This window comes from Trichomonas vaginalis, chromosome I (assembly GCF_026262505.1).
Source record: "Trichomonas vaginalis G3 chromosome I, whole genome shotgun sequence".
In the NCBI taxonomy this organism is placed as follows: domain Eukaryota; phylum Parabasalia; order Trichomonadida; family Trichomonadidae; genus Trichomonas; species Trichomonas vaginalis.
Genome location: NC_067203.1, coordinates 5,808,510 through 5,820,958, shown reverse-complemented (window position 1 = coordinate 5,820,958; position 12,449 = coordinate 5,808,510). Strand labels below are relative to the sequence as shown.

The following is a 12,449-nucleotide window of genomic DNA, read 5'->3' as shown; positions in this document are numbered from 1 at the left end:
TATCATTCATTTTAGCTGTTCCATTTTTGTTCATTTATGTAAGAATAAAAAATTAAAAAATAAATAAAAATAAAGTTTATTTTTTTAAAGTCCGAGACTCAGAGAGTCCAGGGCTAAAGTCCATAAAATGAATTAAGAACACACAAATTTTTATCATCTGCAACGTGACGAATACATTTTAATTTACTCAAGAATGCGTAACCTGATACATTAAATCTAATTCCTGTCTTATTTAATTTCACAACTTTGAAAAGGAATGTGTGAATAGCTATGAAATGATGACGAGATGATTTATGTGTTGCTTCCATTTTTTCTGAAATGAATGAATAAATATAATGTTTATAGGTTTTCATATCTTTTATGTTCTTAATAACGAATGGAATAGATCTTTCCACTTCGTCCTCCTTCGGAGCTGTTCTTTCATATGAAACATCAACGGTATCTTCAACAATGAAACCACAATCACATAAAATTTTATATGTACCAATTGTTTCTTTTGATATTTTATCTAACAAATCAAAAACTTTATCAACACCTGTACATTTATTTAAATAATAATTTGTGTAAATATCATGGTCTTCTTTCTTAATCGTATTTGTTGCATATGTTACATTTTTCAGTGCTTTTTTGAATTTTTCAGAATCAAGAGGAGGTGAAAGTAATATACATGGATAATCTCCATCGTCAATAAACTGAAGCTTATGTTTATGAATAAATTTTGTGCCTTCTTCTGAAAGTGTTTCGTCAATATCACCATCTAATAAATTTTTAGTAGATTCCAAAAAGTAATTTTTATATCTTTCCTCATGTGATTTTTGAACTTCTGATTCTGAAGCTGGGATATTCATTAAACCCTCTACTTCATTCTCATTATATTTTTCAACTTCTCTTAATTCCTTAATTTTTTCATCTATTTCATCTCTTATTTTTTTCAGTCTTTCAATTTCAATTTCATCATATTCATCATCATCTTTAATTCGTTCTTCATAATATTCAGGGAAAACATTAGGTTCTTTAGGTTTTTCTTCTTTAGATGTGGGATATAAGAAATTTATAACATCATCTTTATTCATTTTTCCATCATAATCAAATTCATTTAAAAACTCCGCGAATTTTTGACAATTTCTTAAATAATATTTACTAACTTCATAACCCGCCTCCACTAATATATCCTTTATTTCCTCGTTTGTGAATCCTAATGTTTTCACGTCGTTAGTTTTGACACTCATTTCATACGAATTAAAAAAATAAATTATTCAAAAATGTAAGACATGAATGTTTAAAGTTTATTTTTTTTATTTCATTATGGTAGTGAATCTTTCATTCATGAAAATAATTATATCTAATTTCTTTTACTCTCTCGTATATACTAGATTTAAAGAATTCAGATTTTTCCCCATAATCTCCTAAATGTTTTCTAATCTTATCGGTTTTCCATTCATAATATGAAACTGTATAACATTTATTCCTAAATTCATATTTTATTATAGATTTAGTATTTTCAAACTCTTCAATATTTAAAACTTTACATCCTTCTTTATTAAATATATGTTTCACATATTCAGGATTTATCATTCTGTAATATTGTTTTCCTTTAAATCTTTGAATGTAAACAGGAACACCATCCTCTAAAATTCTATTATCCACTTTATCAGGTTTTACTTGTTGGGTCATTTATGTAAGAATAAAAAAATAAATTATTTTAAAATTAATGTTATTTTTTAATGTGTTTAGTATATGAAAAATTTAATGTATCGTCTATATATAGATGCAGCAAAAAAAGTCACAAACCCCGCATGATTCTACTACTATGACCACAGTAACGTTCATGTTGATAGAATGAATTATACGCTAAAGGTTTTGAATAAATAATAGGAGTCAATAGATATTGACTGAGGTAAAAAATTGAAATTTTCATCAATCGAGATACAAATCCCGATAGTTTTTTTTAAAGAAATAACGAATTACATACCAAAATAAATGCACTCTAACCTCATATTTCATTTGATTGATTCATATTAATATCAGAAATAAAATATCATCGAGAAGATGCATTTATAGCCTGTGATAGTATTTAACAAATGCAATAAAATCTAAAAAGTAAAGAGATAAGAAGCTAAAATGGTTATTAATAGGAATGGAAAGATTTCGTTGTCAATCCGTTATGTTACTTCGTTTTGGAATTAATAATCGAATCTGTGAGGTAAGTGTGATAAGTTACAACAACGAACATGATTACAGGTCTCTTATCGATATGATGAAATTCTTAAAAACTCAATTAGAATGTATTCAAATATCTATATATTCCAGTAGTATTAAATATTTAATTAATGAAAATATTAAAAAGAGAAAATGTTGAAATATGATTTCAGGACTTTAGAGTAAAATGAGATGAGATATGTTATATACTTATAATTTAGTAAATGATTTTTGGAATTATAAAAATGTAATCAAGAACTAGACGATGTAAATTCCGATTTTTTCATGAAAAAAGTTTAACTTTTTGAGAGAAGAACTCATTTTAACTCGAAAACCAACGTAATTGACTGAATATATAAATATCTTTAAATGTAAAAATGAATGGAAGACTAGGATTTGAGAAGGCTTTCTAGAGAATTCTCAAAAAATTGTATTGATTTTTGCCGATAGGAAAACCTCTTTTTTGAATACTTTATTCAAATTTTAACTGACCATAGTTATGGCTATTATATAATATATCAATTGTCAGGCAAAATAAAATTGAAAGTTTGGATTGAAAAAATTGATAATTTATACATGAATTTTTGGATTTCAATCAGTTTTATAATATCTCTTCTTATTTTACTATTAAAATTGACCTTCAATTTTGATATTGATTTTTAAAAAATTGCACACATATATTGGATCTATTAATTTAATTATATGTCTATAAAATTCATTTTCAAAAGATTATTCAAAAGTATTTTGTGAACATGCATTGCTCAATATTCAATTAAAATTTGAATTAAATCAAATTTTGATAGTTTTTATTTGCAAAAAATATTGCTTTCTCAGATCAAATATATGAATAATACATTTTGTTAACAATAAACGATATCCTTTTAAAAAATGGCTCAGAAAAGTTAAAGTTGAATGTAAAAACTATATTTGATCCTATACTTTATTTTTAACTTCATATCTATTAATAAATCGGGTTTCTTTTTAAAATTTCAATGAGTAATTAATATAACCGTCAGCTTACCACTTTTTGAATACTTTACAACTCATCAATTCCAAAAAATCAAATATATCTCCACCTATTTAATGAGTTCTATAGAATCACAAAATTTTGTTTCGATAATTCAATTTTTATTTATTTATTATTTTTTATGATTGACAGGAGAATGTCATTAACACCACTTCTACCAACTTCTACCTTCGAACAAAAGAAGAAGCCAGCAAAGCAGAGTCAAAAGGACTATGATGATGTACAAAAACGCATTGTCAGAACAGGAGTTCAAATGGGCCACGTGTCTAGGTACATAGAAAAAATTTTTGGTTGCTATGTAACATCATCTTTCTTAATAAATATAGCTGCAATAGTTTCCACTAAAAATAATATTAAAATAGATAAATTAGCGAGGAGAAACAGATCTGCACTCCTCTGTTGGTTTGCTGAAAATTGGACTCATGTGTATCCTGTAATACACGAGCTCATGCAAAAATTCATATATTCTGGAATGGATGTTAATAAGAAGAATTATCCTCAAGAGATGATACAAGAGCCTCAGAATAACGAGAACGAAATTCTCGATCCTTCTGACTTATCACAGCTTATCAATCACCATGAATAGTTGAGAAACGCGGCTTTATTGTTTTGTTTTATTAGATTATATTACTATTATTTATTTATGAAAGTTATTTAATTTAATATTTGAAGAAAATAATGTTGCCATTGAAATAACTTTAATTAATAAAAATTTTGTTCACCATTTATTTGACATCAAATCTTTTTCAAAATTCACTTCAAAACAATAGATATCTCCTAACTCATCGTAGGTCTGCTTTATTTGCATATAAATTTGCAAAAGAACCTATAGATCTTGATATTCATTAATCTTCTTCTTATTTTCAATTCATTAAGATTGTTTCGTTTTAACTTCTGGTTTTATTTTTCTTGTAGAGATTATGTTGCAATTTTTGAATCATTTTATCACATAAACGAAAGTTTCAGAGGTACAGAATCTAAACAATTGGATTTTCATGAAAATATTAAAAATAATATTGGTAATGGAACAAAATCGCATCTAATGGAAATAAAAAAATAAGATAAAATTATTCTATCCGATGACTTCGATTGAAATTGTGATACTTTTCAATCCTTTCAATTTTTTAAGCCTCTTTCATTTTTGTTTGCCTATTCAATAAATTGATATAACACAAAAGATATTCTGATTTTTATTGTATGAAGTTTCATAATTTATATATTTTCCTTTAATTTATCCAATTATTTTTTGAGCTCAATTAATCAATTCAAAAAGAATTCTGAAAATTATATGGTCGAATTCAAATCTTAAAAAATCTTATCATATGATATATGCCTATTATAAAAAATTCAATCATTCAAATTTCAATGTGTTTTTAATTCTCGATATATAAATTCTTATTTTATATGGTATTCTTTATAATTTGACACACAAACGCTTATTGACCTAACATATTGTCTTTGTAAATTTATTCCATTCTAATAAACCTTTATTTATCAGCTGTAAATGTTTTCAAATTCAAAACGAGTTTTCTTTATTTATATCAAGCGGTATGATAACTGTATCCTCTTCCTGATGATATACAACATTTCTTTTGTAATTCTTCTTTCACTCTTCTATTGTTCAACGTTGAAAAATCCCATTTGAATGGCGAACTGTTTCTTCAAAACCGCACTTTAACATAATGACAAACATTTTAACTTTTTCATATATAATTTTATCATTCGGATAGTCTTATAATCAATTTCTCAATTCATTTCTCTTTCTTATGGGTATTTCTTTCTAAAACATCTTAATAATTGCTAAACATTGCATATATTGCATGAAAATCTATTCGTTCCTCTTATATTAATCATTTTGTTCCGCTTATAATTTATGATTCAATTCCTATAGACTAATATTTCAAATGTTAGCTATTTTAAATATTTTCATACTCTCCATAAACTGAAACTTCGTGTGGTCAATTTCTGATTTTCCATTTCTCCACTACCTGATAGAAAAATGAGTGAAAAAAAAATCTGACAAAAGTAAAAAAAAAATTCAAGAAAGCATAATTATTATATTTAATTCTTCCAAAATCAAACATTCAAATCCGAAAGTTACAACCACTATCGCTATCGTCATTTGATGTTCTTCCTCATATTATCATTAGTTGGGGCTCACGCAATCTGCGATTGGTGCAAGCATTATGGTGAGGGTTCACTTAGTTTAGCTCGCAGCGGCGCTTCAAGAGAAACAATCAAACAGATGGCTTTAAGTAAATGCGATAGCCTCCCAGATAGTATCCGCTCATTCTCCAAGCTTTGCAAGATGTACGTTAATAAGAAACTCGATTCTTTAATACAAGATGCTAGGGAACATCCAAATTGTGATGCTCTTTGTTATTGCCAAAAGAAGCATTATTGTTAATCAGCTAGGATTTTTTTCAGCAAATTACTAAATGTCATTTTACTCGTATTACTTCTCATTACTTTTTCAAAATTGAAAATGTTTCTGATTTTTTTTTTAAGTAACTTAATTAATACTATTGATTCAATGAATTTTTCAAGAAAAACACAATATTCGGCTTGTTATTGCCCAACCAATATAATAATATAAGACACCTAATTTTATTTGAAAATATAGATTGTGAAACTATGATTAATAGTCCATACATATTATGAATTTTACATCCTAGATAATTATGCAAAGGAATAGAGATGATATATATTTAATAAAAATAATAATTAAGAAAAAGAAATTAATTTATAGATATTAAAAAAACTGGGAACTTCTGTATTGAATAGTAATTAAATTTATCTGAGGGCATGAGTGCAGTCTTTTCTTGTATCATCTTTGCCTGACATAATGCAAGCAACAATGAAACCGTAAAGACCAAGAACTTCTCCGAAAATGAGGACAAGCATAGCACCCATAAGAAGTTGTGGCTTTTCACCTAAAACACGGCAAGCAGCATCACCAGCAACACCAATGCAGCAGCCAGAAGCGATACCGCAAAGGCCGACAGAAAGTCCACATGAGAGAATAGCATATGCATTGAATTGATGGAAAGATCGATCGCTTGTTTCTATAACTCTTGTGTTCATAATAACAGCCGCGACTAACCCGTAAATACCGACAATACCAGCCATAATAACTGGCATAAGTCCTTTGTAAATAAATTCTGGATGAATAGAGCATGCAGCGAAAACACCAATAGCAGACTTAGCAGTTCCGTAGCCTGAACCAATTGCTGTGGCTCCAAGAGCTATAGCAATGCCAAGAAAGCCAATAAAGCCGGCCCATACAGGACAAAGGTCTTCAGTCAATGCCATTATTAAATTTGTTTTGTAAAGTTTTGAATTCTTATGCCGATCGAACGGCGGTTTGATAATTTTTTGTTTCGTTCATGCCGATTAAACTATCAATTTCAATGTTTATGATAAAAATGAGGCTCATGCATGGTATAATACTCATTGGAATTCAAAAACGGTGATTTGAAATTTTGGAATCATGAAGATTTTTCTAATTTTGCATTACCTGTGTATAATAGATACTCAATTGTGAAGAACCTTTATACTGAATCGAACAATTTTATCTATTTTTTGATTTTTCATATCCGATGATTACAAATTTTCCAAAGAACATATTAAGGAGAAACATTAAATCAGTCTATTTTCCTGAATTTTAATATTTAGTGTTGTAAACAGAAATTCATCAAAAGTGACAGCTCTCAATTTTTTGACATTTGTAAATTCTAAATTGAATGAGAAAAATGAAATAATACTAAGCATAATACAATATTCTAGATTTAATTATAATTAGGAAAAAGTTAGTTTTGAGAGTACTTTTCATAGGCATATAGAATGAAATCTTCTGAAAAATAATATCACATAAACTCATATTATTTTCTAATATATAACTATTTTATATAAAAATCAAATTCAATGATCTTAAAAGCGAAGGATAAACCTCAAAATTTACGAATATAATGAGTGGGAATATAATGCTTATCTATCATAAAACCATATGAAATATCAATTTTTGCTTTACGCCTAATTTTTGACGACAATTAGCAAGAAGAATTGCATGATAAATAAAACATTTAATCAAAGTCAATTTTATTTTTCATATTCAAATGGACTGAGTGTTAACATTTAACATTTTTTGCTAATTGTCGTCAAAAATTAGGCGTAAAGCAAAAATTGATATTTCATATGGTTTTATGATAGATAAGCATTATATTCCCACTCATTATATTCGTAAATTTTGAGGTTTATCCTTCGCTTTTAAGATCATTGAATTTGATTTTTATATAAAATAGTTATATATTAGAAAATAATATGAGTTTATGTGATATTATTTTTCAGAAGATTTTGTGTTCTTCTTCAAAATTTTATTTTTTTATTAAAAAGAATCTTTACAAAATATACATTGACTTTAATTAATATTTAAAAACGTGCTCTATCAAAAGTTCCAAAAATTCAATATTTTAGCTTTTCTGAGGTGTCACTTTTGATGAATTTCTGTTTACAACATTAGATCCTCGTAATCAAGTGTTGAATAGTGCTTTGAATTGATACTATAGTATTTAGCACAAAAGGGGACAATTTTAACATCTTTTTTTGAACTTTATCTATCAATTCATCAGCCAAAGTTAAGAGAACTGATTCTGATAGTTTTCAAGGATAGAGAAAAAATTATGAATTTCGAAAAGAAAAAACAACAAAATATTTATTTAATATCTTCTGCTTGATGAACTCCTGTGCTTATCATCATGATGATGATCGCTGCTATGGTGATGATGATGGTGATGTGATGAATCTCCAGATTCGCTTGAATATTCATGAGATGAGCTATGATGGTGATGATGTCTTCTTGAAGTATCTTCTAAATCATCTTCTGATATTTGCTTTCCTAAAAACCTCTTTGAAATAGTTGCTAATTTCGGAAGTTTTTCGTTTTCTTTTTGTGCACTCCTTTCTTTCTGCCTTTCCCGCTCCTTTTCTTTCTGACGCTCTCTTTCTCTCTCCTTTTCACGCTCACGTTCTCTTTCACGTTCCCTTTCTCTGTCACTTTTTTCAACTGATGTTGATCTTCTACTTGAGAAAGATTCAACGAGAGATGGGCGAAAAGAGGACTCAGAACCATCCATTGTGTAAATCCTTGATACCCTCTCGAGTGGATCTTTTCTTCCGCGTTTGACAATCGATCCATCTTTGTATCTTCTTGTTGGTTTATATGAATTATCAACAGATTTCTTTCTTGCAATCGGTCCTCTCCTGAAAATAGATTCGCTATCGAGAGTGGAAGGCGTGCCATCAATCAATCCTTGCAATTCATCAATGGATGATGGTTCAATGTCAGAAGATTCCGAAGGATCAATTGTATTTGCTTTCTTAATCTTTGTTTCTTTGATTTTCATGAAAGGAGGCTTTGGAAGAGCAGCTGGAGATCCTCCAGGAATGCCAATATTGCCAATATCTCTCGTTCTTGCTGGAGGAGGGCCAAATAGGGATTTTGGATTCTCTTTTTTAACTTGAACCGGCTGATCTTCGTCTGGGATATCAAGAGGTTCAAGTTCTAGTTCTCCAACGCTCCTCAAATTTGTTAATCTACTTGGAATATTTGATGATTTAGAAGCAGATGGAGCTTTTGGAGTTTCAAGTAGTCTTGAAGGTATGTCTGTTATTGGTTGATATTTTGGAGTAGGTTGCTGTAAAGTGTTTTGAGCTTTAGGTGTGGTTGGTATTTGAACTTTCTGTGGCGATGTAAATGATGATGTAGTTCCTGGTACTTTAAGATTTTGAATGTCTGCAAAAGCAGATTGGAGCGTGTTATTGACTCTAGTTGGTTTTGGAGATTGTTCTACTTGTTTTTTAGCTTTTGATAATTCAATCATATCATCAAAGAAGTCATCAAGTTGTACACCATGGACAAATCCTGTTTTTGTTGGAATTTGATTGTATTCAGTTTCTATTGCTTTTAATGTTTGAGTTAAGTTGTAACGCTTCAAAAATGCAATAACAGCTTTCATCGAATTTTCCCATGATGTTGTGTTTTGGATATATATTTGGTCTTTTAAGATTGAATTTTTGACATTTTTTGAATCTCTAACAGCTTCAGCAAGATATTTGTAATACGATGCATGCAAAAAGTTAGTTCCGCCTTTTTGCTCTATATCATAATTAGTTTTTCGATTAACATAGTCTCCTGCATCCATTTCACTTTTGAAATAACGCCTTTTCAATCAAATATATCGGCGCGAAGCACCAAATATATTCAGGGAGCAATTTTTGGAATTTCGAGGCCAATTTTCTCTTGATAAATATTTATCTGCATAAGCATGGCCATATCATACTCATATTGTTGTAAACAGAAATTCATCAAAAGTGACACCTCAGAAAAGCTAAAATATTGAATTTTTGGAACTTTTGATAGAGCACGTTTTTAAATATTAATTAAAGTAAATGTATATTTTGTAAAGATTCTTTTTAATAAAAAATAAAATTTTGAAGAAGAACACAAAATCTTCTGAAAAATAATATCACATAAACTCATATTATTTTCTAATATATAACTATTTTATATAAAAATCAAATTCAATGATCTTAAAAGCGAAGGATAAACCTCAAAATTTACGAATATAATGAGTGGGAATATAATGCTTATCTATCATAAAACCATATGAAATATCAATTTTTGCTTTACGCCTAATTTTTGACGACAATTAGCAAAAAATGTTAAATGTTAACACTCAGTCCATTTGAATATGAAAAATAAAATTGACTTTGATTAAATGTTTTTATTTATCATGCAATTCTTCTTGCGACCAAAGATTTGAATAAAACTTCAAAAAATAAGATAGCTTAAAAAATAATATACGGTAGTGTTTACTAATAGATGAATAGTATATAAATTCTATTAAAATGGATTTGATCCAAAAAAATATATAAAATTTGATCATAAATAAAATTGTTTTAAATTACTTCTTCATTTAAATTATAACAATTATTTTGGTTTTATATTTTTTTGGATCAAATCCATTTTAATAGAATTTATATACTATTCATCTAGTAAACACTACCGTATATTATTTTTTAAGCTATCTTATTTTTTGAAGTTTTATTCAAATCTTTGGTCGCAAGAAGAATTGCATGATAAATAAAAACATTTAATCAAAGTCAATTTTATTTTTCATATTCAAATGGACTGAGTGTTAACATTTAACATTTTTTGCTAATTGTCGTCAAAAATTAGGCGTAAAGCAAAAATTGATATTTCATATGGTTTTATGATAGATAAGCATTATATTCCCACTCATTATATTCGTAAATTTTGAGGTTTATCCTTCGCTTTTAAGATCATTGAATTTGATTTTTATATAAAATAGTTATATATTAGAAAATAATATGAGTTTATGTGATATTATTTTTCAGAAGATTTCATTCTATATGCCTATGAAAAGTACTCTCAAAACTAACTTTTTCCTAATTATAATTAAATCTAGAATATTGTATTATGCTTAGTATTATTTCATTTTTCTTATTCAATTTAGAATTTACAAATGTCAAAAAATTGAGAGCTGTCACTTTTGATGAATTTCTGTTTATTACAATATCATTTTCTATCTATTTGCCGTTTCAGATAACCTTTGAGTTTTCTCCCAAGGCCAATTCGGACAATCTTATCATATTTACTCAGAGAGAACCCCCTTATTTGTCGGCCGAAACCTTAAGAACGAATAATACCCACAGAACCTTCCGTTTGATCATCTAGAGCTGGGAACCATTGACAGGAGAAGAGTTAGTTAAGTTCATGGAGAAGCAAAATGCTCTTCAAGAGAAGGCAAACGAAATTGAAGGAGTAACAATAAATTATTTCCGAAATCTTTGTAGTCATAGTTTGCCAGATGTATAACATTACATTTTTTTCTAATGAATTTAAAGGATATCCTGTATGGTAAAATACAATTTTATAACTTTTACAATTTTTTAATGTCTGATCAAGACACTCACCCAAATAATTTCAGTGAATTGCGAAGTATCTTCAAAACCTACATCGATTCATACAATGCAATTTATCAGCTCAAAACCCAAAATGAAGAAGAATTAAATAAAATTTACAAAATGATCAAAACAGAATTGATTGATTCAAAGAAATATCTACCTAAATATGTTATAAAAGACATTTTAAATATTGTTACATATAATAATCGCTATACAAAGTCATATTTATCTCTTGCCAAACTCATATCTGATGAATATCATGTCAAAGAGGTCAATAATATCAAAATTATTTCAAACTTCCTATTTTTCAAAGAATATGGAATTAAATTAGACAAGTTTACTGAATTCGGAAAATTTTATATTAAAAATTTCAATATTCATACAGAAAATACAATTTACAGAGCAATTATGTATAATAACCTAGAAAAATTCATCTCATTCACCGAAAGAGAAGGATTTAATGAAGATCAAGCACTTGAAAACGAATTATATCCATATGAATTTATGGTTGGAAGATATTCATTACTTGAATTATGTTGTTACCATGGATCAGTTGATTGTTTCAAGTTTTTAAGAACGAAATTTAACTCAAAAATGCCTAGAATTTTCCTTTTTAGGAGGAAATCAAGAGATCATGAGTGAATGTTTGAAATATCAAAAACCATATCAATCTTGCATGAGATATGCAATTATTTCACACAACATTGATTTTGTTACATTCTTGATGAATGAATACAATATAAAGATCGATTTATTTTCTTGTGGATTGTATAATAATCTTGAATCGTTTTTAGTTTATTTCGATCAAACCAGTGATATTAACAAATGTTTCGTTTATTCACCGATATTTAATATTGCATCCCTTACCGAATACTTCATTTCACATGGTGCGAATATCAATGAAAAAGATGGAAATGGAAACACAGCACTTCGTATTGCAGCATGTAATAATAGTAAAGAAACAGCTGAAATTCTTATTTCACATGGTGCGAATATCAATGAAAAATATAGAAATGGAGAAACCGCACTTCATATTGCAGCAACATATAATTATGAAGAAATGGCCGAACTTCTTATTTCGCATGGCGCAAATATCAATGAAAAAGATAAATATGGAAAAACCGCGCTTGATCTTGCCAAAGCACAGAAATATAAAGAAACGACTGAAGTTCTTATTTCGCATGGGATACTATTTTTCCCCTTTTTCTGATATTGAATTTAAATTTCAAGTTAAATT

At 28.0% G+C, this 12,449-nt stretch overlaps 7 protein-coding genes across 7 annotated transcripts, besides 5 other annotated features; 4 read left to right on the top strand and 3 right to left on the bottom strand.

The window, feature by feature from the left end:
* Window positions 1–1,267: part of a mobile genetic element that runs on past the window's edge.
* TVAGG3_0936290 (uncharacterized protein) lies at window positions 114–1,073 on the bottom strand (the record flags this gene model as incomplete). The annotated part of the gene is made up of 1 exon (XM_051252777.1): window positions 114–1,073. The coding sequence occupies one exon, from the start codon at window positions 1,071–1,073 to the stop codon at window positions 114–116; it is 960 nt and encodes a 319-aa protein (XP_051078351.1).
* A 2,080-nt stretch (window positions 1,268–3,347) lies between the features above and the next one.
* On the top strand, window positions 3,348–3,812 carry TVAGG3_0936270 (uncharacterized protein; the record flags this gene model as incomplete). The annotated part of the gene is made up of 1 exon (XM_001315655.1): window positions 3,348–3,812. The coding sequence occupies one exon, from the start codon at window positions 3,348–3,350 to the stop codon at window positions 3,810–3,812; it is 465 nt and encodes a 154-aa protein (XP_001315690.1).
* Window positions 3,813–5,351: 1,539 nt separating this feature from the next.
* On the top strand, window positions 5,352–5,633 carry TVAGG3_0936260 (saposin family; the record flags this gene model as incomplete). Its single annotated transcript, XM_001315654.1, has 1 exon — window positions 5,352–5,633. One exon carries the CDS (start codon window positions 5,352–5,354, stop codon window positions 5,631–5,633), a length of 282 nt encoding a protein of 93 aa, XP_001315689.1.
* Window positions 5,634–5,938: 305 nt separating this feature from the next.
* Window positions 5,939–6,579, bottom strand: TVAGG3_0936250 (ATP hydrolysis coupled proton transport; the record flags this gene model as incomplete). Its single annotated transcript, XM_001315653.2, has 1 exon — window positions 6,020–6,538. One exon carries the CDS (start codon window positions 6,536–6,538, stop codon window positions 6,020–6,022), a length of 519 nt encoding a protein of 172 aa, XP_001315688.1.
* Window positions 6,580–6,901: 322 nt separating this feature from the next.
* Window positions 6,902–6,936: a mobile genetic element.
* A 767-nt stretch (window positions 6,937–7,703) lies between these two features.
* Window positions 7,704–7,741: a mobile genetic element.
* Window positions 7,742–7,941: 200 nt separating this feature from the next.
* TVAGG3_0936220 (uncharacterized protein) lies at window positions 7,942–9,426 on the bottom strand (the record flags this gene model as incomplete). The annotated part of the gene is made up of 1 exon (XM_001315652.1): window positions 7,942–9,426. One exon carries the CDS (start codon window positions 9,424–9,426, stop codon window positions 7,942–7,944), a length of 1,485 nt encoding a protein of 494 aa, XP_001315687.1.
* A 144-nt stretch (window positions 9,427–9,570) lies between these two features.
* Window positions 9,571–9,608: a mobile genetic element.
* Window positions 9,609–10,781: 1,173 nt separating this feature from the next.
* Window positions 10,782–10,818: a mobile genetic element.
* A 382-nt stretch (window positions 10,819–11,200) lies between these two features.
* TVAGG3_0936190 (protein of unknown function (DUF3447)) lies at window positions 11,201–11,854 on the top strand (the record flags this gene model as incomplete). Its single annotated transcript, XM_001315651.1, has 1 exon — window positions 11,201–11,854. The coding sequence occupies one exon, from the start codon at window positions 11,201–11,203 to the stop codon at window positions 11,852–11,854; it is 654 nt and encodes a 217-aa protein (XP_001315686.1).
* Window positions 11,855–11,888: 34 nt separating this feature from the next.
* TVAGG3_0936180 (protein ubiquitination) lies at window positions 11,889–12,422 on the top strand (the record flags this gene model as incomplete). Its single annotated transcript, XM_001315650.1, has 1 exon — window positions 11,889–12,422. The coding sequence occupies one exon, from the start codon at window positions 11,889–11,891 to the stop codon at window positions 12,420–12,422; it is 534 nt and encodes a 177-aa protein (XP_001315685.1).
* Window positions 12,423–12,449: the final 27 nt, after the last annotated feature.